Raw genomic sequence first — 23,335 nt, 5'->3', positions numbered from 1 at the left:
GAAAGGACGGGTTTCTATTTTAGAGAAGGATTGCAAAAAGAATAAACATAAAAATCTGTGGGCCGAGGGCCCGAGACACACAGATACAAAAATACAAGTCCGCGAAAATGCAAAGCAGAGGGAGGCCGCACCCATGGTAGAGAAGAAGAGAGAAATGGAGAAAGAAACAGAAAAGATGTGCAAGAGATGCAAGCAGAGCTACACTGCGTCTTCTAACACTTCCGCTTCTTGCCGTTTCCACCCTTCTTTCTTTGTTTGTCGTCGTCATGACGACCAAAAGAGGTACCCTCCCAGTCCCGCTTCTTTCTCTCTTTCTATATGTCTTTCTTTGTGTTTACAATCGAGTCTTTCTGCTTGAACGGCACTTTTAAAAGAAAAAAAAAATTTCTGGGGGGGTGGGGTTGATTTTGGATACCCTTTTGCCTAATTTGAATGCTTTTTATAATTATATGTTATTTAATTGAATTGTTATCCGCTTGTACCTGAGAAATGATTCATACCCATTTTCTTATTTTCATGATTTTGTATTCCCTTTTGATTCTTTTGAATGCAAGTTGCTGCTGAATGCTATGACTTCTCCCTTCTTTATCTATTGTGTAGTTTTCTTTTACTTTTAGCTTTGTTACTAAATTTTTATTTAAAATTCATCAAAAAAATTATTGGAAATTAGGCTATAAATTGTCAATTGATTGCTTCCAAGCTTTCCGAGCTTGAATTGGTTCTAAAAAATGAGAATCAACAAATTGTAGGATGATGATTGAACTCAGCTCAGTCTAATGAGGAACCTTTTAAGTCGAAGTCCTTAGTAAGCAAACACCATCATTTCCTTTGTTTTTGATAAATCAATTGAAGGAGTAGGTTAGTTTTTCAGTTACTTTAGATTTCCTTAGGATTTCTGCTTTTTGTGTCTGTTGCATGAGTGAGGTTCTTACCACTAACAATTGAATACAAATAAGGCAAGTTAATAAATATGTTTTTTTTATGTTGGAAATTCTCGCAGGACCCAGCTACGCTGTTAATGTGTTATTGCTTATAATGAAAATTAAGTACATAATGGCAGGGATATAAACCTTACCTCCAGAATTACCTGTGACATATGGGAAGGAATTCCTAAAAGAGGTACTACTTTCCTTGCATAATGATGGATGTGTAAGAACTGTAATACAACCCTTGTTACAAGAAATGATTTTAAAGTAAAAATAAAAATAAAACGTCCTAATAGAGGTATTATTTTCCTTATAGATTTTTTGTTCAAGCATGAGGAAAATAATACTACTCTTTTACAATATGCTAAAAACAAAAAATAAATAAGGAGTACTACTCCCTTACATATATTTGCTTCTGACATATGGGAGATTAATTCTATCTAACTTGAGCATACCTTCTAATTGGCCTTCAGCTTGGTTGAATACTCTAAGTCCTTCGTGTAAATAACCTCTATTTGATAGAAAGTCTGCGGCTTGGTTACCTTCACGATGAATATGAGAAATCTTATAGAAAACACGATGCAAATATTTGCAGATAGATACTAAGACATACCAGATGTCATGGGAACCTGTACTGCTGTCCTTTATCATATTGACTATTACTTTGGCATCCATCTCAATCCAAATATTCGGCAAATTATGTGCACTACATAAACTGAGTCCTCTCACAATTGCAAGTAATTCAGCTTTGAGAGAGTTTTGGGGACCAAAGTGTTCCGAAAAGCCAAAAGGGAGTTCACCTGTGTGGTCACGTGCTACTCCACTGCCTGTGGCATCCTGGCCATATTTAGAGCTCCCATTTACATTCAGTTTTATTTCATTGAACCGTGGTTTTATCCGTCTAATTATCTGTGGGGGCTTAGAATAATGGATTGGGAATTCTACGTTCCACAGTTTTTTTTATCCATCTAATTATCTGTGGGGGCTTAGAATAATGGATTGGGAATTCTATGTTCCACAGTTTTGCTATTTGCGAATCACCTTTCCATTGCCATTTCTCCATTTGGTTACCTTTATGGAGTTGTGTCAACAGCTTCATAATTCTCCATATGACACATTGGGAATACATCCCTAGTTGCCTGTATTTAGCATCATTCCATTCCACCCATAAGAACCAACAGATGAAGATTGGAATCAAAGTTTGCATATGACCCTGCCTTGTATAGTCCCCTGAGTGAAACCATGCCCATACTACCTGCAAAATATTTTGTGGTTGAATGATTGAGATGTGAAAGAATTGTGAGAAGTGATTCCAAACCTGTTGTGCCAGAGGGCTCTGCCATAGTACATGCATTAAGGTTTCTTCCGAGTTGCAACATTCACATTTTGAAGCTAGCATAAACCCCTTAGACTTCATGCGGCTATCCATAGGTATCGATTCATGTAATGCTTTCCAGAAGAAAAGTGAGGTAGTGAGCGGGATGCTTTTATGCCAAACCAACTCAAAAACAGTGTTTTTTGGTTTAGTATGACGGATGGTTGACTACAAATTATACCAAATTTTTACATGCATTAACTTGCCTTTTTTATCTCAAGATGGTGAAATAGAAACCGGCTTGAGTTTGGAAACCAAGTCATGTAAACAACCTGGTGGATGTGCCTTAGAGAAGATATCAGCAAGCTGATTGGCAAAAGCGATATATCTAAGCTGTATGGTAACATGAGTATAGTGTAGTCAACTATTTTTTTTAACTATTTTCATGAATTCCCTTGGCCATTTATGAGTAAGTTCATCTTAGTACATTACATTCCATACAGAGTGTAAGCGTGCAATCAAAATGTTAGATTAGCATGGATTGGATTTGTATTTCTTCTAAGCAAATTTTTGCTTTGCCTTTTGGTGATTGATACCGTCCAACCATTTAAACATCCTGACTAAAGTTACCACCACATTCACCGACATGAGCAAGGGCACCATAGTTGCAAAAACTAATGGACCACCTTTAGACAACTACTACCAGAAGGTGCCATCTAGCATGCTTGTGAAGTTTTTAAATGGTTGTACAGATACTAGGATCAATTCTCTCTTTCACTAGAACTTGAAGATTTTTGTTAATAAATGGGTCTTCATCAATGCTCTTCAACTATTGTGTTTTCCATATGTCTCCAAGAGTCCACCCTGACATTTTCAGAACTTTGGATGTCAGACAGCTTTCTTAATCTAATCATTAATCACGCGTATCCCCACGGCTGCTAGCCGGCTACTTCTGATTGTTCTTTTGGCAAGACCACGTCTACATATTTTTATGTTAACTTAATATGGCTGGTGATGAAACACGCTTTCAGGTTTCATACAATCTCCCTCTTCTTTTTTTTTTTTTTTTTAAAAATTCAAATCTACAATCTTCTGTGACGGAATTTTGGTAAATGTTCTCTCTCTCTCTTTCTCTCTCTCTCTCTCTCTCTCTCTTTTGTAGAAAGTTACATTTCTCAGTTCTGTAATGAGAATGAATCAATGTAACAGTTTGCATTGCAGTTGAACTCGCTTTCATGTAGTTGAGGTACTCTACAATATGTGTGACTGTGATTGTAGAGAGGGAGAGATTGCGGAACTAAATATGGTGGAGATAATTCCTTAAAGTGATTATAAGGAGATGAATATCTGAAGTAGAAAAGAGGAGATGATGACTATATCAAACTGAATTAAATAATGTTTTGTTCAAAAATGAATGTTGAGAGACTTTATGGAAATTCAAAACTGTATACATGAGCTAAAAGTAATTTTTAACAGGTTGTTGTCAGAACTTCCCATAGAAGTCCTGGTTTTAGGAATAGGTGCTTGGCAAGGATAGAGCTTTCTCTGTCTTCTGTCTTTAGTCTAGAAGTCCCTGATAATGATTTTGAGGTTCAATTGGAGAATGGCTTGTCTCAAATTTGATGAGAAAATACGGTTACCCAAGAAAGAAGAATGTTATCTTGCCTTCATATTTTGTGTTGAATATATAATGGACTAGAAGTGATTCAGTGTCATACTGTAGAATAGATATCTTTGCTTTTACATGTGTCTCCTTTCCAATTGAAAATATACTGGACTAAACATTTCACATGTGATTGAGCGAGAAAGAGATGTGGATTGCTTGCCATGAGAAAATTTGGTAATGTGCTTGACTTCTTGTGTTTGTGACTACACCAGACTGTTTGCCATGAGGAGATGTTGTAGTGTGCCTGCATATGTGCATGTCTCTCTTATAGCAATAAAGTTTTATGAAGTTTATGTAGTTAGCCAAATTATTCGGATTAGAAAATTTCTCCTTGTTTTTGGCATAATGTTTCATTGTAAGTTAATTGAACACATTTTACTATTTTTCCGGAATTATCTGACATAAGGACAGATGTTTTCTAGTTACTGTTTACCTCTTTGGATTGATTGAAGGTACTATGAATTGAGACCTGATGATCCGCCGTATGCTGCCAAGTTCTATGACTGCTGTGGGGCTGAGGACCCTGAGGCTTTAGGCTGCATTACCAGTTTCCATGTCTCTTATGATGATGATTGATGTGTTATTTCCCCTACCCCTCATCATCACCTGAATCGTCACTGAAGATTAAATCTGTATATTTCTGAATACCTCTGTTCTTGATATAAATGTAACTGTCCTTGTATTGTCCTTCATTAATATATCACGAGAGAATTGGCTATCTAATTTATGTCCCTTTTTCTCGGTTCCTGGATTTATTTTGTGGGGTTGGTATGGCCTGAATTTCACTAAATCTAGCAAATGTGTGGTTCTCTGCCCAATAAGTGATAGTCAATGATGCAGGACAGCATGTGCCACGGGCCTAAATGTATCACAATGTAAATTTTCCATGACAGACGTTAGATTCTTTTTCTACGTAAAAAGTAAAAAGAGGAAAAGTTCTGAAATTTTGGTGATCCAGGACTTGGCTTCTCTGTGAATTGTATTAAGTTTTCTGAAAAGGTAAAGCTGTCAACTGTTGAGCTTAGCTGCAAAATATGCATGAAAAGATCTGAATAATCCTTCATCGGGTACGTGATCATCTGTAGCTGGTGGAGTGGGCCCTCTTATTACTTCTTTAGCCTGCTTACTGCATTCTTTTTAGTTTATGTGTAAACAACATAGCAAGTTTAACCCAGGATCAATTAGTTTGTCGTTTTTACGCCCATTTTTTGTTTGATTAAGAGGCCTTCCAGGAAGAAGAGTCGTGGGTGCCGCGCAGTTTCCTTAAGCTTTTCCTTGACTAGGGATGGGAACAAAAGAGGTCATGTATGGGTTGTTACTCCACTGTCCCCATCTCAATGACCATCTTTTCATCTCAATCTTCGAACAGAGAAAATCCGGATGGTTCTATTGTCAGGCACATTGTGTCTTCTTCAACGGATCAACTGGTAGCCAGTATCATTCATCCCATGCGAGTTCTATCTATCTAATCATACGTGGAAGAAGCCAAATTTTGCATGAAAACAGGTCACTTGAAAAATCCATCTCAGTCGACATAGAGCAAGAATGATTTGCCCTGACAAGAAAAAGGTGGAAGGTCTACATGCAAAAGGCAGTGGAATCATTTACAAGGATGTAAACTAATTCCTTGAAGCGGTAGCCAGCCTTATTCAGGATAAGCCTTATTTGCGTGGGGAAAGAGGTGCAATATGGAAGAGGTGAGGCTGGCAAAGGAATAATCAAAGAGTAAACAAACATGCTTTCCACAATAGGTATCTAGCCCTTCCCAATTCACATGAGATAATAACATTTTTTATTGAAAATAGCCTGGGTTCAGTTCTTTGATTTGGAGCTTATATGGTTTTTATTATATCATTAATTGATAAAATTAATACACACAAAAAAAAAAAAAAGAGAACAGAAAATGGGATCATTAATTTGGCAGAAAATAAGTGGACCCAACAACCATTAGACCAATTGATTAATCGGAATCCAGCACATGGCCCACGATAATGGAACATTATTCTTCTCACAGAGGATTAATATCCTAACCAAATTACATTAAATTCAAAACCCTTGAATTTATTATGCATGAAAAAAGCTTTGCAAAATCTCCATCTGCCTGTCTCTCATGTGATTTTAATTTAGAATAACAACAAAGCGAAGCTAATGAACTCAAGTACTCCCACCCAACCCTTTATGCAATGGCAGGCCTAATTTTGCAGCTCAATTTTGTTTTTTATTGAGGTTTGGTTGAGGTAAGTGAAAACATTGACAATTGAATTGAAAGATAGAGCATTTAGTATAAAAGGAAAAAAAGATGAAAACAGAGATAATATCTTGTGCAATTTTTCTTCAAAATTTGCAAGGACCACAGCTTTAAGGTGAAGTGATTGCTAAGATCAGTCATCAACATTTTGCTTTTTTCATAGATTTTTCTTTGGTCCACTTTGTTTTAAGTTGTGGGTTCAACTTCAACAAAAGCTATCACTTTACGTACGTACATATATATATATATATGGATGGAATTGTTTTTAAATTGTTAAAATTGTATTTTATGTTTGTCCAAAGTTTGAACCTTGAATTTTATTCAAAAGTTTTTTTTAGAAAATAAAAAATTCGTAAATATTCTCTTTAATGGTTAAGCTTTTTTTAAAAAAAATTGATAAATTAAATCGTGAAACGTCAAAGCTTCAATTATTATCAAATATTTATATTTTAATTTAAAAACTTGAAAAAATGTCTAAATAAAATATTTTGGGCACAGTAGCAACAATCCAGCAAAGTGGACCACAAATGCATAAAAAGAATTTTGATCTTTTATTACTTTAGGATGATGCATTGTGAAAAAATTGAGAAAATCATAAAAATAAGTACGAGGCAAAGGGTTCGAACTAAGAATGGATTTGAGCAATTGAAATCTCTTTTATATTTAGTAATTGCTTCTTGTGAAAATTTACAACATTTGTTGAAAGAATCGAGAACCTTACGTCCCTTGAAACATTAATGATAGATATTTGCACAAGCTTGATGTCACTTTCAACTGGCATAAAATCTTTAACAGCATTAAAATATCTGATAATTTTTGGTTGTGAAAAGCTTGATCTTAAAGGAGACGATGATAATCAAGATTACCCCATCAGGAGTGTATTTGGCTCCCTTCAATTATTGGCAATTGGAGGTTTTACCAAAGCTGGAGGCAATACCCAAATGGCTTCTTGTAGGATCAGCCAACACTTTGCAGCACTTGGTAATCCAAGAATGTCAGAATCTCGCAACTGTAGCTGAATGGCAGAATGACATATCACTTGAAATGTTTAGTATCGAGGAATGCCCAAAATTGTCATCTCTGCCAGAGGGTGAGTTCAACGAAAGATGCAAACGGGAGACGGGTGAGGATTGGACAAAGATTTCTCATGTCTCTCGTATATATCTCGACGGTAATGCAATTTAATGTAGCAAATGATCAGTCCGATAATTAGGTACGAGTTAAGTTCTTTTCTTTTCTATTTTTTTTTTTTCAATTGTCTCCAAAAATTTTTTGTAAATCCTTGTTAATTATTGGCAGGGCAAATCACCATCTCTCGGCAGGTGGACTAAAGGACTCTTCCGGTATCTAAAGGATAAATCTTAAAATTGAGCGCAGGCATATTCTTGGCTGGCCACATGTCCTGAATGTTAAGTTGTAATTTCTTTGTTCTGTTGATTGTATCAAATCTTGGGAATTTTATTTTTCGTTCCTCCGTTTATTATTTTCATGAATGCAAATAGGGGTATTGTGAGTTTTGCCCATCTTACGTAAACCATCTTTAGTTCTGCAAAAGAAACAAGGGGTTGCTGTTATGGTTGGGTGAGTTTGTTTGTTTCTCTCCAAAATTAGAGACTTTGGAGAGAACTTCATTAACTCCTACAATGCCTTGTACTTTCAAATCAGACATTTTGTTGTTTCATAAGTTATAATACTTGAAATCCTGTTATAGTTTGCTCATCTAATTTTACATTCCCTAGCCCGTGTCACTTGAAACTAATTTCTGCTTCTAAGTGTAGACAGTTTTCATATAGCATATATAATTTCGTAATATTTCATGGATATTTTCAACAAAAGAGAAAAGAAGCAATTCCAGAAAAAAAATTATAATTGAATAAATAAAATAAAAATCAAATTTTTAAATAGCAGATTAGGAAGCTGTCGCCAGAGTTACTTAGCTCAACGTGTGATTAGGTTTCATTGCGTCCTTCCCAAGCTTCCTTCTCATTTCGCGGCTGCTTCTTGAATCAATCTGAATTCTATTTGCTTCAATCAGTGGCAACAAATATCATTTCACACAAATTCTCTTCCTATCCTCCTCCTTGTCAAGACCACAACCTCAAAAAAATCATGGCTGAATCCTTTGCATTTAACCTTGTAGAAAAAGTAACTTAGTAACTTAGAAAAAGTCACTGCAATGAAAATTTAATTTAAGAAAGAATCAGCCTGATGATTAGGTAAGGCCTAATTCAGACAACCAATTAGCTCACCAATTGCTTTGACAAGGTGAGGAAGGAAGAGAGATTTTCTATCTAATTCATGTATGCATAACAGCAGTAACAGCAAATTGATCAATCAGCTCTTTACTAATTATGATCTAGAAAGTTGGATAATCTTCTATTTTTACAGTTATTCACTCATTCTACGATTGTCCTTTTACTGTTTCAACCAGTAAATTTGAAAAAATATTTCAAGTATTTTTCTTATTTGAATTCTTTGAATATATTCATTCACGTGCTTTTGATTGTTAATCATATGTTAGGGATGTGACCAAAAACAAATACATAGTAATTATTAATATAAAAGAAAAGATTTTCATTAATTAAGTATTGAAGTAAACAGTGAATCTCTTGCATACTTGATACTCGCTTTGATAGGTTTCAAATAGAACTTGACACCACAAACTTTTCAGCAAATACTTACATATATTGGCTAGAACAATGATGATATTTCCATTTAAACTTACTAATTACATTATCATTTTTTTTATTGATTCATTTCAACTCCCACTAGTGATGCTTCTACAACAATTAATCCATTTTTATTGATTGAAGCCCGTTAAAGTTTTGGCCCATCAAATCCAAACACAGCTTGGTAGCACAAAATTCATTTCTTTTTTTTTATATATTTATATGATGCAAGTTGCATAGCAAATTGTTGTATTTTAGTATTTAATTAATATGAGGTTTGCACTGGCAAGCACGACACCCAAATGCTCTGCTCTTTTCCAAGTCAACGTCTAATTTTCCTTGCATCTTTCTCTCCCTTTCTTTCTCTTTTCCCAGCTGCTTCGACCTGCATTATTGTTTGACGATTGTCGGTAGAAACAGACAACATTTCGTAGAAATTCTCTTCCTCTCCAACAGTTTCTTTCTTTCTTTTCCTCCTCCTTGTTTAATTCCATCAAGAAACCTCATCAGCAGAAGACTTACCACAATTTCCCCCCACAAATAATGGCTGAATCCTTCGCATTTAACATTGCTGAAAATGTCCTCTCAAAACTAGCCAATATTGCATATCAAGAAATTCGCCTTGCCAGGGGTGTCCAGAGTGACCTTGAAAAGCTTAAGACGACTTTAACTACCATCAAAGCTGTGCTTTTAGATGCTGAAGAAAAACAGGCTCATGACAATCAGCTGCGGGTTTGGCTTCAAGAGCTTAGGGATGCCTGTTATGATGCAGAAGATGTGTTGGATGAATTTGAAATCGAAGCACTGCGGAAGCAAGTTGTGAAACAGAGGAGCATCGGAAAGCAGGTAAGTCATTTCTTTTCAAGCTCAAACCCACTTGCTTTTCGGTTTAGGATGGCACATAAGGTTAAAAAAGTTACTGAGAGATTCGTTGAGATTGCTGCTTTGAAAAATAATTTTCATCTCATCGAGAGACATGATGGCCCTGGGCATGTCGTGCGCTTGGACAGGGAGACCCACTCCTTTGTGCAGGCATCGGAGGTCATTGGCAGAGATGAAGAGAAAGAGAGAATCATAAAAATGTTAATGCAAGATCCAGCTGATGAGGAAGACATTTCCGTCCTTCCCATAGTTGGAATCGGAGGTCTTGGGAAGACCGCCCTTGCGAAATTGGTATTCAATGATGGAAGGATAGATAGGCATTTTGGGTTGAAAATGTGGGTGTGTGTTTCAGATGATTGTGATCTGAAACGTTTAGTTCTGAAAATCATTAAAGCTGGAAAGGAGGGTGATGGAGAACTTGGTAACATGGATTTGGAGCAATTACAGAAGGTGTTACGAGATTGTTTGAAGGGTAATAAATATTTACTCATCTTAGATGATGTGTGGAGTGAGGATAATAGAAAATGGCAAGAACTGAAACAATTGTTAGTGGGAGGAGCTAGTGGAAGCAAAATTGTGGTCACCACTCGCAGTAATCAAGTTACAAAGATTGTCGGCACAATCCCTCCACACAATTTGGAAGGTCTTCCTTACGATCAATCTTTATCTTTGTTTCTCAAATTTGCACTCAAGAGAGGAGAAGAGAAACAACATCCCAACCTTGTAAAAATTGGGAAAGATATTGTTAAAAAATGCAAAGGGGTTCCTTTGGTTGTGAAGACATTGGGGAGTTTACTTTTCTCCAAAATTTCAGAACATGAGTGGAGACTTGTGAAAGATAGTGAAATGTGGGAATTAATGGAAAAAGAAAATGAAATATTTTCTGTTTTAAAACTAAGTTATTATCAACTGCCTCCTCATTTAAAGCAATGTTTTGCTTATTGTTCAGTCTATCCAAAGGATTATACTTTTGTTGAATTTGAGTTAATCCAATTTTGGATGGCTCATGGTCTTCTTCAATCCTCTCAAAAAAATGAAGATCCGGAGGATATTGGCCGGCAGTATTTGAACCACCTATCATCCAGGTGTTTTTTCCAAGATTATCAGGATAAAGGTTTTCTTACTGAATTTAAAATGCATGATCTTTTACATGATCTTGCAATGTCAGTAGCAAAGAATGAGTGTTCTACAGTAAATTCTTTCGAGCAAAATATTCCTCAAGGAGTTCGACATATGTACCTTGATAACTGTGATTCTCTCGAGGAAAAAGCCTTTGAATTACTTAATAAAGCAGGACATGTGCGCACATTTATGCTTCCAGACGCGGATACAGGTCCTAGCAACAAATCTTTTGTCGAAACATGCCTCAAGAGGTTCCAATATTTGCGGGTGCTTAATCTATCCAGTTCTAATCTCGAGATATTGCCCAAAAGGATTGGTAATTTGAAGCACTTAAGGTTTTTCAATCTATGCGATAATCCCAACATCAAGAAGCTTCCGAACTCCATTTGTAAGTTGCAAAATTTGCAGACTTTGTGGTTTGATGGTTGTTTCGAAATTGAAGAGTTACCTAGAGATATGAGATACTTAATCAATCTCAGATTTTTATCATTAACTACAAAACAAAGGGATTTACGTGGATTAGGACATTTGAAATCTCTTCGAACTTTATATATTATAAGTTGTGAAAATCTTGAATATTTGTTTGAAGGGATTCAAAACCTCACGTCCCTTCAAACATTATATATCTCTGGGTGCAGAAACTTGACATCACTGCCACATGGTTTGAAATATCTAACTGCATTGCAAACTCTAGCAATTACGGGCTGTGTAAAGCTTGATTTGAATAAGACAATGGGATTCGAAGAGAAAGAAGATGATAATCAAGACTACCTCGTTGATAGTGGTTTGTGTCTTCAAAGTTTAGGGATTGCTGGACCGTTACCAAATCTGGAGGCTCTACCCCAATGGCTTCTACAAGGATCTGCCAACACTTTAAAGCAGTTGGCCATTGAACGATGTGAGAACCTCACAACCCCACCAGAGTGGCAAAATCTTACATCACTTGAAAGGCTTTGGATTTTAAACTGCCCAAAGTTATCAACTCTACCAGAAAAGATGCAGCGCCTCAAAAGATTGTGGATTGAAGGGTGTCCTATTTTGAGTGAAAGATACAAACCGGAGAGTGGACAGGATTGGCCCAACATTGCTCATGTCTCTCGTATATGTCTGGACGATGCTGAAATTTTATCTAAAGAATTATCAAGCCCATGATTCCGTAAGAGTTAATATTTTTCTCGCTTCTTCTTTTCTTCTCTTTTTATTTTTTTTAATTTGCTTTCCTCCATTTCGCATTTTTCATTTGAAATGTAAAAAAAATAACATATAAAATGGAGTAATAATGCATACTTCTAATAAATTTTTAATATATATATATTTTTTGTAAAGCATGCCAGATAGATGATAAAAGTGTTTTTAAACTTTTAGAACTTCTAAATTTGATACCACTATTGTTAGCCTAGAATGGCATTTAAGATTCATAACTAGTTAATATGATCAGCTAACTACTTATATGTTACTTCATGCCTTGTTATTAATATCACTATTATTTCACAATGAACTAGAAACAAAATCAAGCATATATATGAACATTTGGATAAATGATAAATAAATAAATACATAAATATATAAATATATATTTATTTATATACAAAATTACGTCTTTTACTTGAAAATGTTGGCCAATTTAGCATTGTTTGGAAAATGTCCTAATTTGGCTTGTGAATGAGTGGCAGGGCATACCTCCATTTTATTGGTATTGGGACTGGAATTCCCCCTTGGTGACTGGACTGCAGTACGGTTTATGTAATCCCTCAAATAGAGTGGAGGGGTGTGCTTGGCTCCCCATTTCTCCTAATTGTTGGCTTTGTATATTTTATCTATCTACTTGTGTTATGGACATATTTGATGTTTGTTTGTGTACCTAAATTCGTTTGCTTTGATTGTTCATGTAATCGCTACTCTTTATTTGTTGGTTTGTTGTATTGCCTTTGGATTCAAAATTTGGTTTGGTTTGGTTGGGTGATCTATGTTTGTGTTTAGTTTTTCTCCAAAATCACTTCATTCCCTAATTAGATTGTGTTGGAATCTCTTTCCTTCCGAACTAAATAAAAATCTTTAATTTGTTCTTTTTCATTCCCTAATTCAATCAATCACCGTCAAAGTAAATTTATTCCATTGAAATTAACTTTTGCTTGCAACTGTAGGATCTCAAATCAGGATTTAGTATGGCATATATAAACTGGTAGTAGTCATTCTTATTTCATGGAATTTTTTGGAAAAAAAAAAAGAAATTTGAATGAATAAAATACTAATGCATATGATAAATTATATTTTAATGCCTATTTTTTTATCAAAATGATAGAGGATTTATGCGTAAATATTTACATGCATACACTAAAAGTAAGATATACAAATACCAAGTTTTTTTGAGTGATTATCAATTAGAATCTTCAGATTAATTTCATATATATCAACAATAAAATTTTTAAACTTCATAAATAAATTTATAATATTATTATATGTCTATTTAATAACAACAACCTTATAAATATATCATCGAGGAAAGTCTTTAATTTCACAAGTATGTTTGTAGTTTAAGTGCCTCATTTTTGTTGAAATATTTTTTGAAAAGTTTTTTACACTGTTTCAATTTGTATTTACAAAGAATTCTTGATATTCTTTGCTTTTATCTCTCTTTTTATTAAGGCATAATATTCAAAAAAGTCTTTAAATTATTTAGAAAAATTTAAATAAGTCCTTAAAAAACCCACCAACTCCCTATATTCATGAATTTTATTCAATTTAGTCTATATACTCAAAATCAAAATAATTTAATTTCTTGATTTTAGAAATTACTTCAATTTAGTCATTCTCTCTAACGACATTTAATTTTATCGTTAAAAGGGGTGACGTCAATGCTGACATCAGCACTAACATGGCATATTTTAATAATGTGGTATGTCAGGTGGCATTAACTTAATGATGTGGTAGTGCCACGAGGTAGATCAAAAATTTTTTTAAAAAATTTTTGTGCCACGTCATAAGAATTAAATTGAACAAAAATATATAGTAGACAGATTAAATTGAACAAAATTGAGATGCAAAAAGACTAAATTGAAAAATATAAATCTTTAAGTAAATGATAGATATACTTATTAATAAGCCAAATGTTTAAGTATAAAAGAATTATGATGTTAAAAATATATATATTTTTTCTTACTTGATTATTTGATTTTATAATATATACATTACTTTTTTTTTGCAAAAATTAAGTATGAATTCTTCTTCTATAAACAAATTCCGAAAAAAATGTAAAGCTTAAAGTTAAATTTAGATGAATAACTTGTATTATGTTAGAATAAAATAATATAAAAGAACTAAATAAATTCTTTTTTTTCTATTTATAATAGTATAAAAATTTAAAATTTATTTGATTTAATTTTTAATTTGAGATGAATTCAAATTAGCAAAATAGGTTGATTTAGTTACAACTTTCACAATTTACAAATACCTATTTTTTTTGGAATTATTCAACCCTTACCCAATTTACCTTTTACTCAAATTTACTCAAATTTTCTTATAAAATAATTTTATTTAAGTTCAAATACCACAATTAAATTTTGCTGAATTTAAATTTAAATTATTAATTTGGATATACAAAAAATTTGGAAATACAAAATAAAATTGTACAAATATTTACAATTATACTTAATTCCATCAACTATAAATGCAATCTTTAATCCAGAAACATAAAAAAATATAAACTGAAATATTTCACAAAATAAAAATATAAAAAATTGAAGGAGTGGAGTAACTCATATTTTATAGTTGTAATAAGAGGTTTGTCATACCCAAATTAAGCAAGTCAGAACAAATAATTATTTTTATAATCATCGTTAACTCCACGTCTCCATTTTTCATTTTTTTAAAAGAAAAAATTAAATCAACTTATTTTACTAATTATTTAATCTTTTTATATTATTTTATTCCAACATAATGCAAATTATTTATCTAAATTTGACTTTAGGTATGAAATTTTTTTTCATTTTTTTTATAGAAGGAGAATTCAAACTTAATTTTTGCAAAGAAGATAAATTAATGTCTATATTCTATAATCAAATAATCAAGTAAGAAATATATATATATATATATATATATATATATATATATATATATATTAACATCTTAAATCTTTTACATTTAAATATTTGGCTTATTAATAAGTATATCTATCATCTACTTAAAGAATTGTAATTTTGAAATTTTTTTTAATTTAAACCCTCAACATCTCAATTTTGTTCAATTTAATCCTAGTATTATACATTTTTATTTAATTTAGTCCTTATGATGTGGCACAAAAAAATTTTTGAAAATTTTTTAATTTGCCATGTGGCACTGACACATCAGCATGTCAATGCCACATCAACATTGCCATGCCATCATATTAGTGCCATGTGGCATTGCCACATAATCAAGTTGGTACCATGTGGCATGCCACATCATCAAAATATACCACGTCAGTATTGATGTTATTCCTTTTAAAGACAAAATTGGATGTTGTTAGGATGAGGAACTAAATTAAAACAAGTTTCAAAATCAAGAGATTAAATTACTTCGATTTTAAGTAAAAGGATTAAATTAAATAAAATGCATGAGTACAAGGACTTGGTGGGCATTTTGACCATACTTTTATTACGTTTAATCAAGTCCTTATATTTTTATTATGAACCAAATAAACCCTTATATTTTTATTTTAAGTCAAATAAATTCTTATGACTAATTATTAATGACTTAATCAAAATGTCATTTGTCATTTTATACCATATGACACCGACGTGACATGCTAACATGTTATAATTGATGATAATATGGCATGTTGACATATCATAATTGATAATGACGTGATATGCTAATTAAATATTATAATATGATTATATAACATTTTTCACTCTTCACATTAACAGCATATTAATAGCATATGGATATAAAATGATGAGTGGCATTTTAACAAATAACAATTAGCCAATCATTAATCATAAAGGTTTATGTGATTCAAAATAAAAGTATAATCACTTAATTGAACACAATAAAAGAATAATGATTTATTTATATATTTTTTAATAACTTAAGAGTTTATTTGAACATTATGTCTTTTGTTAATGAAAACTTATACAATATTTAAAAGTTTTTTTAAACAAGTCACCGTCAATGTACATGACAACTTTTTCTATCTAATTAAATTTGACCAAGTAAATAGGTGCCAAATTCCAATTTACTTTAACATGGTGATGGTCGGCTGTGACTAATTACAGCATGAAAGCAGAGCCGTGTATAAGTATTCCCTCCCACTGGTCAAGCTCTAGCAACCTAGAAGGTTTTAACATATTTGAACGAACAGGGCTCCATGAAAAAGGGGAAAAATAGAGAATAATGAAGGTTATAAAGGTACTACCGTACAAACTTTTTGAAAAAGTATGAAACAAACAAAGGGGTATTTTAAAAAATGATCTTTAAAGATAAGATATTTTTAAAAATAGTACTATTTATAAGTTTAATTATTTTTAGTTAAGTTAGATAAAATTACTCTTAATGAAGTTGCACGCTATGATGTTACACGCTATGTACAAAAACCTGTGACAAGCTATGGTTAGTGTGTTACACGCTATGTATAAAAATATGTGACACGTCATGTACAAAAACTTATGACAAGTTATGGTTAATTTGTTACACATTATGTATAAAAACCTGTGACAAGCCGTGGTTAGCGTGTTACACGCTATGTACAAAAATATATGACACGTTATGTACAAAAACCTGTAACAAGCCGTGATTAGCGTGTTACACGTTATGTACAAAAAATATGTGACAAGCCAAGTACAAAATCTCGTGACAAATTATGGTTAGCTTGTTATATGCCATGTACAAAAACTCGTGACAAGTTAAGGTTAGGTTGTTACACGTCATGTTGAAAAAAAATACTGTTATTACACGCCATATAAAAAAACATGTACATTGCCATGGTTAAAAAAGGTTATTACACGTCATGTTGAAAAAAAAATATTGTTGTTACACGTCATGTTAAAAAAATATTATTGTTACACGACATATTCAAAAACATTTTGTTATACTTTAATGTCTAAAATGTTGTTGTTGTTACTTACGAACGAAAACTTTAAATCCTCTCAACTTTTTTTTTTATTTTTCTGACAATTTGGCACAAATTAAAGTGTTTCTAACATGTTTTTATAAATCAAAATACAAATGTTTTTTTATCTAAAATACTTACTTTGACTAAAAAAAAATATTTGAAAACCTAGATTTATAAATTTCAAAATTTTGAGTTTATTGGTATCTAGATCCCGAATTGATTCAATTAAAAACTATTTTATACATTTGTAATTATTTTTACAATTTTATTTTTATCCAAAATACTTAAAAATCGAATTTCTCAAACAGTCACCCACTACCCAAGCACGTCAAAACCATTGCTTGGTGTCTTGAAAGCATAAGAAAGAGAAATTTAAAAACACGGGAGAGAGAAATCGAAAGCATAACAGATGAATGTCGAACAGAAAAATCGATAAAATTTGAGAGACTGTGATGGTGAGAGAAAAATCCGAAGCACAGATGAGAAGTAATAGGGAGAAATTGTAATGAATGGTTTAATTTATTTGAAATAGTTTAAAGGGTATTTTTATCAATTTATGACTAAATATGAGTAAAAACAGTTAAACTTATTTTGATGGTTACTTTTAAAATATCTTTATAAAGAAAGGTCATCTCCCACAATTTTCTCAACAAAAATTATTATATATGTATATAATTAGTGGTAATAAAATATCAAGCTATATTGAAAATTTTGGCATAATAATGTGCCCCATTGATTCCAAATATCCAGCATCCAGTGGAAAAGCTCGTAACGAACACATTCATTGGCAGGACAAAATCCACCAAACTATCACCTTGTTTCCGAAGAATTTTTATCAAGAAAGCAGTGAGCTTCAAGGGTACAGTGACAGTGATTGGACTAGTTCCATTGATGATTCCAAAAGCACTTGCAGATTCTGTTTCTCTTTTGAAAGTGTAGTCTTCACCTGGAATTCAAAGAAACAGGAATTAGTAGCTCAATTATTAGTTGAGGTTGAGCATATTACTGCTGCTTTAGCTGCTAACCATGCTCAATGGTTAAGAAAGATTTATCCAATGTGGGATTCAATCAAGACAAATGAACCATATTGAAGGTTGATAATCAATCTGCTATAATCATAGCAAAAAGTCTTATTCAGTATGATCAAATTAAACACATTCGAGTTAAATTTCATATTTTGCGAGATATATTGAAAGAATAGGAAATTCGATTGGAATATTGTCATATAGACCTCCAGTTGGCAAATATTCTCACTAAAAGTCTGAGCAAAGACAGATTCGAATTTTTAAGGAATGAATTGGGTGTTTACCTGACAGGGATCAAGGAGGGGTGTTGAGAACTTTGATCCCAATCTGGTTCAGTTTAGAAGGGAAGGGAGTTTGGCGGGAATGAACAGATTCAAGACAGGAAGGAGACTTAAACGATGCCGTTTTAACTTGACTAATTGGGCTGTTTTAAGCTGCAAGCAAAACGCTGAGGGATGGCACCGTTTAGACAAAATAAATCCTTTTTTTAAACGCAAGTCCTTATGTCGTTTAGTTTATAAGCTTGTTAATTGGCTGTTAAAGCCACGTGTTCTTTCTTCTTTCTATAGTTTTTTGTTGGTTTGTTACTTTCTCGATGGCGGTGTTGCTGAGCATCAAATTCTGTGAAGAATTTGTTGCTTTTTTCTATGTTTTCTGAATCCAAAAGAATTTGTACAGATGGCAATATTTTCTACTTAGTATTTAACTAAGAAATGAAATGAGAAAAGTGTGTGAAGCATTTTCTTTATTTTGTTTCATTTTCAAGTTTTTCCTTCTTCTCCTTTTGCTTCTCTGCAAATCTCTTACGTTCATTACTCTCTGGAATATTGATAAACATTCAATAGACAGGGAGACCCACTCCTTTGTACAAGTATCAGATATCATTGGTAGAGATTAAGACAAAGAAAAAATCATAAAACGTTTGCTGCAAGATCCAATTGATGAGGAAGATATATCTGTCCTTCCTCAAACGAAAATGAAGAGCCTCAAGACATTGGTAGGCATTATTTGAATGAGTTATCATCATGATCTTTTTTTAAGATTTTTATAAAGATTTATCTGTCCAGTATTTTAAAATGCATGATTTTCTACTTGATCTTGTATTATCAGCTGTAAACATTTACATATATTGTCTAGAATAATGATGATATTTCCATTTAAACTTACTAATTACATTATCAGTTTTTTTATATTGATTCATTTGAACTCCCACTTATGATGCATCTAGAACAATTAATCCATTTTTATTGATTGAAGCCCCATTAAAGTTTTGGCCCATCAAATCCAAACACAGCTTGGTAGCACAAAATTCATTTCTTTTTTGATTTATATGATGCAAGTTGTATAGCAAATTGTTGTATTTTAGTATTTAATGGATATGGGGTTTGCACTTGGAAGCACGACACCCAACTACTCTGCTCTTTTCCAAGTCAACGTCTAATTTTCCTTGCATCTTTCTCTTTTCCCAGCTGCTTCTTTCCTTTGTGATCGACCTGCGTTATTGCTTGACGATAGTCGGTAAAAACAGACACCATTTCGTAGAAATTCTCTTCCTCTCCAACAGTTTCTTTCTTTCTTTTCCTCCTTGTTTAATGCCATCAATAAACCTCATCAGCAGAAGACTTAGCACAATTTCCCCCCACCAAAAATGGTTGAATCCTTCGCATTTAACATTGCTGAAAATGTCCTCTCGAAACTAGCCAATATTGCATATCAAGAAATTCGCCTTGCTTGGGGTGTCCAGAGTGACCTTGAAAAGCTTAAGACGACTTTAACTACCATCAAAGCTGTGCTTTTAGATGCTGAAGAAAAACAGGCTCATGACAATCAGCTGCGGGTTTGGCTTCAAGAGCTTAGGGATGCCTGTTATGATGCAGATGATGTGTTGGATGAATTTGAAATCGAAGCACTGCGGAAGCAAGTTGTGAAACAGAGGAGTGTCGGAAAGAAGGTAAGTCATTTCTTTTCAAGCTCAAACCCACTTGCTTTTCGGTTTAAGATGGGACATAAGATTAAAAAAGTTACTGAGAGTTTCGTTGAGATTGCAGCTTTGAAAAATAATTTTCATCTCATTGAGAGACATGATGGCCCTGGGCATGTCGTGCGCTTGGACAGGGAGACCCACTCCTTTGTGCAGGCATCGGAGGTCATTGGCAGAGATGAAGAGAAAGAGAGAATCATAAAAATGTTAATGCAAGATCCAGCTGATGAGGAAGACATTTCCGTCCTTCCCATAGTTGGAATCGGAGGTCTTGGGAAGACCGCCCTTGCGAAATTGGTATTCAATGATGGAAGGGTAGATATGCATTTTGGGTTGAAAATGTGGGTGTGTGTTTCAGATGATTTTGATCTGAAACGATTAGTTCTGAAAATCATTAAAGCTGGAAAGGAGGGTGATGGAGACCTTGGTAACATGGATTTGGAGCAATTACAGAAGGTGTTACGAGATTGTTTGAAAGGTAATAAATATTTACTCATCTTAGATGATGTGTGGAGTGAGGATAATAGAAAATGGCAAGAACTGAAACAATTGTTAGTGGGAGGAGCTAACGGAAGCAAAATTGTGGTCACCACTCGCAGTAACCAAGTTGGAAAGACGGTCGGTACAATCCCTCCGCACAAGTTGGAAGGTCTTCCTTATGACCAATCTTTATTTTTGTTTCTCAAATTTGCATTCAAGGGAGGAGAAGAGAAACAACATCCGAACCTTGTAAAAATTGGGGAAGAAATTGTTAAAAAATGCAAAGGGGTTCCTTTGGTTGTGAAGACATTAGGGAGTTTACTTTTCTCCAAAATTTCAGAACATGAGTGGAAACTTGTGAAAGATAGTGAGACGTGGGAATTAATGGAAAAAGAAAATGAAATATTTTCTGTTCTAAAACTAAGTTATGATCAACTACCTCCTCATCTGAAGCAATGTTTTGCTTATTGTTCACTCTTTCCAAAGGATTATGGATTTAATGAATTTGACACAGTCCAATTTTGGATGGCTCATGGTCTTATTCAGACCTCCAAAAAAAATGAAGATCTGGAGGATATTGGGAGGCAGTATTTGAACGATCTACTGTCAAGGTGTTTTTTCCAAGATTATGAGTATGGTCTTGATTTTATTGAATTTAAAATGCATGATCTTTTACATGATCTTGCACTATCAGTAGCAAAAAATGAGTGTTGTACAATAAATGCTTCCAAGCAAAATATTGTCCAGGGAGTTCGACATTTGTGCCTTACTAACTGTGATTCTCCTGGAGAAAGTGACTTTAAATTACTTAATAAAGTAAGACATTGGCGCTCATTTAGGTGTGCAGATACGAATATAGGTCCTACCAACAAATCCTTTATTTGAAGCATTTAAGGTATCTCGACCTATCCAACAATCACAACATCAAGAAACTTCCGAACTCCATCTGTAAGTTGCAAAATTTGCAAACCCTATATCTTGATGGTTGTGACAAACTTGAAGAGTTGCCTAGAGATATGGGATACTTAATCAGTCTTAGAGCTTGGACATTAACTACAAACCAAAAGCTTCTACGGGGATTAGAATGCTTGAAATCTCTTCGATATTTGTGTATCCGTGACTGTAAAAATCTGGAATATTTGTTTGAAGGGATTGAGAACCTCACATCACTTCAATTATTAGGTATTTATGGTTGCAGAAACTTGATATCACTGCCATATGGTTTGAAATATCTAACTGCATTACATACTCTAATAATTGGGGATTGTGCAAAGCTTGATCTGAATACGACAGTGGGACTCAAAGAGAAAGAAGATGATAATCAAGACTACCTTGTTGGTAGTGGTTTGTGTCTTCAAACATTAGGGATCGTTGGACCGTTACCAAAGCTGGAGGCTCTACCCCAATGGCTTCTACAAGGATCTGCCAATACTTTAAAGCACCTGACAATTGGAGGATGTGAGAACCTCACGACCTCACCAGAGTGGAAAAATCTTACATTACTTGAAAAGCTTGAGATTATGGATTGCCCAAAATTATCAACTCTGCCAGAAAAGATGCAGCGCCTCAAACATTTGACCCAACATTGCTCATGTCTCTCGTATATATCTGGACGGTGATGAAGTTTCATCTAAACAATCATCGGCCCCATGATTTGGTAAGACCTAATATTTTTCTCTCTTCTTCTTTTGTTTTCGTTTTTGTAATTTGCTTTCCTTCGTTCCATATTTTGTATTTGAAACGTAAAAAGAAATAACATATAAAATCGAGTAACGTTTTTTTTTTTTTTTTGTAAAACATGCCAGATAGATCGATGATATATAAAAGTGTTTTTTAAACCTGTAGAACTTTTAAATTTTACTATTTTTTTTTGTACAAAACTTCTATATTTTGGACCACTATTTTTAGTCTATAAATCCCATTTAAGATTCATAACTAGTTATGATCAGCTAGGTGGTAGTGATATGTTACATGCCTAGTTATTAATATCACTATTATTTCACAAGGAACCAAAAACAAAATTAAATATCTGAACATTTGTATCAATAGAAAGGGTATATATCTTTTAATGTAAAAGTTAAGTGTGTGAATATTCTTTTCCTCGCCAAAAAGAAAAAAAAATCAAAATCTTTAAACTATGATGGGGTTTATTTTCATTTGAAATTGTTTTTGTGGTTGTTGGTCTTTTATTATTTATTGTTTTCATTTTATAAAAATGAAGCACAAAATATACTTTCAAAAATTTTTAAAAAATATATATATTCATCTTTGGATAATAAAAGATATTAGTATTCCCCTTCCCCCAAAATAAAAAAAAAAAGATTATGTTCACATTTATCATGTTTTAATAATTTTTTTAGGCAGCAATTGGTATTGCTCTTAATTTTGTTTTATTTTCATTGAAATATATTAATTGAAGCTTTTACTAGCTAGCAGCCTAGTACTTCCTTGACACTGTTATGTTATGAAAAAACCATTGAAGCAAATAGTAGATGGTAAAAAGTGAAAAAAAGTAACATTCTTTTGTGAGAGTAATTGGAAAAAGTTACATTTAATTTGGGAAATTTCCTAATTTGGCTTGTGAATGGGTGGCAGGGCATATCTCCATTTTATTGGTATTGGGACTGGATGGAAGTACAGTTGCTGTAATCCCTGAAATAGAGTGGAGGGGGTGTGCTTGGGCTTGGCTTCTCATTTCTCCTACTTGTTGGCTTGTATTATGTCTACCTACTTGTGTTATGAACATATATACTTGATGTTTGTTAATGTACTTAAATTCCTTTGCTTTGGATTGTTCATGTGATCCCTACTCTTTATTTGTTGGTTTGTTGTATTGCCTTTGGATTCAAAATTTGGTTTGTTTTGGTTTGGTTGGGTGATCTATGTTTATATATATTTAGTTTTTCTCCAAAATAACTTCTTTAATTCTTAAA

At 33.2% G+C, this 23,335-nt stretch overlaps 2 protein-coding genes, 1 long non-coding RNA gene, 1 other non-coding gene and 1 pseudogene across 5 annotated transcripts; 4 read left to right on the top strand and 1 right to left on the bottom strand.

Moving 5' to 3' along the window:
• Positions 1 to 98: 98 nt before the first annotated feature.
• Positions 99 to 4,630, top strand: LOC18599565 (uncharacterized). The gene is made up of 2 exons (XM_007029584.3): positions 99 to 282; positions 4,360 to 4,630. The coding sequence occupies exons 1-2, from the start codon at positions 134 to 136 to the stop codon at positions 4,481 to 4,483; spliced, it is 273 nt and encodes a 90-aa protein (XP_007029646.3). The 5' UTR covers positions 99 to 133; the 3' UTR covers positions 4,484 to 4,630.
• Positions 4,631 to 9,117: 4,487 nt separating this feature from the next.
• On the top strand, positions 9,118 to 12,793 carry LOC148762893 (putative disease resistance protein RGA1). 2 transcript variants are annotated; one of them, XM_088806157.1, is made up of 2 exons: positions 9,118 to 11,984; positions 12,502 to 12,793. In XM_088806157.1, exon 1 carries the CDS (start codon positions 9,368 to 9,370, stop codon positions 11,978 to 11,980), a length of 2,613 nt encoding a protein of 870 aa, XP_088662283.1. In that variant the 5' UTR covers positions 9,118 to 9,367; the 3' UTR covers positions 11,981 to 11,984; positions 12,502 to 12,793. The 2 variants fall into 2 exon arrangements, with proteins under 2 accessions (XP_088662283.1, XP_088662284.1); XM_088806158.1 differs by having other exon boundaries at positions 9,118 to 11,990.
• A 1,785-nt stretch (positions 12,794 to 14,578) lies between these two features.
• Positions 14,579 to 14,671, bottom strand: LOC148762892 (small nucleolar RNA snoR8a). The gene has a single exon (XR_016026852.1). It is a non-coding gene; the product is annotated as a small nucleolar RNA snoR8a (small nucleolar RNA).
• Positions 14,672 to 19,415: 4,744 nt separating this feature from the next.
• Positions 19,416 to 21,976, top strand: LOC18599570 (putative disease resistance protein RGA1; annotated as a pseudogene).
• On the top strand, positions 21,977 to 23,318 carry LOC148762891 (uncharacterized). The gene is made up of 2 exons (XR_016026223.1): positions 21,977 to 22,059; positions 22,998 to 23,318. It is a non-coding gene; the product is annotated as an uncharacterized LOC148762891 (long non-coding RNA).
• Positions 23,319 to 23,335: the final 17 nt, after the last annotated feature.

Source organism: Theobroma cacao, chromosome 5 (assembly GCF_053813885.1).
Source record: "Theobroma cacao isolate CCN51 chromosome 5, ASM5381388v1, whole genome shotgun sequence".
Taxonomy (NCBI): Eukaryota; Viridiplantae; Streptophyta; class Magnoliopsida; order Malvales; family Malvaceae; genus Theobroma; species Theobroma cacao.
Note: the sequence above shows the minus strand (reverse complement) of the source record. Positions and strands in the feature narration are given on the sequence as shown.

Excerpts from the sequence above, each read along its gene's own strand:
- LOC18599565 (XM_007029584.3), top strand. The coding sequence starts at position 134 with ATGGTAGAGAAGAAGAGAGAAATGGAGAAAGAAACAGAAAAGATGTGC. Across the intron at positions 283-4,359 it reads CGTCATGACGACCAAAAGAG|GTACTATGAATTGAGACCTG; the intron begins GTACCCTCCCAG and ends GATTGATTGAAG.
- LOC148762893 (XM_088806157.1), top strand. The coding sequence starts at position 9,368 with ATGGCTGAATCCTTCGCATTTAACATTGCTGAAAATGTCCTCTCAAAA.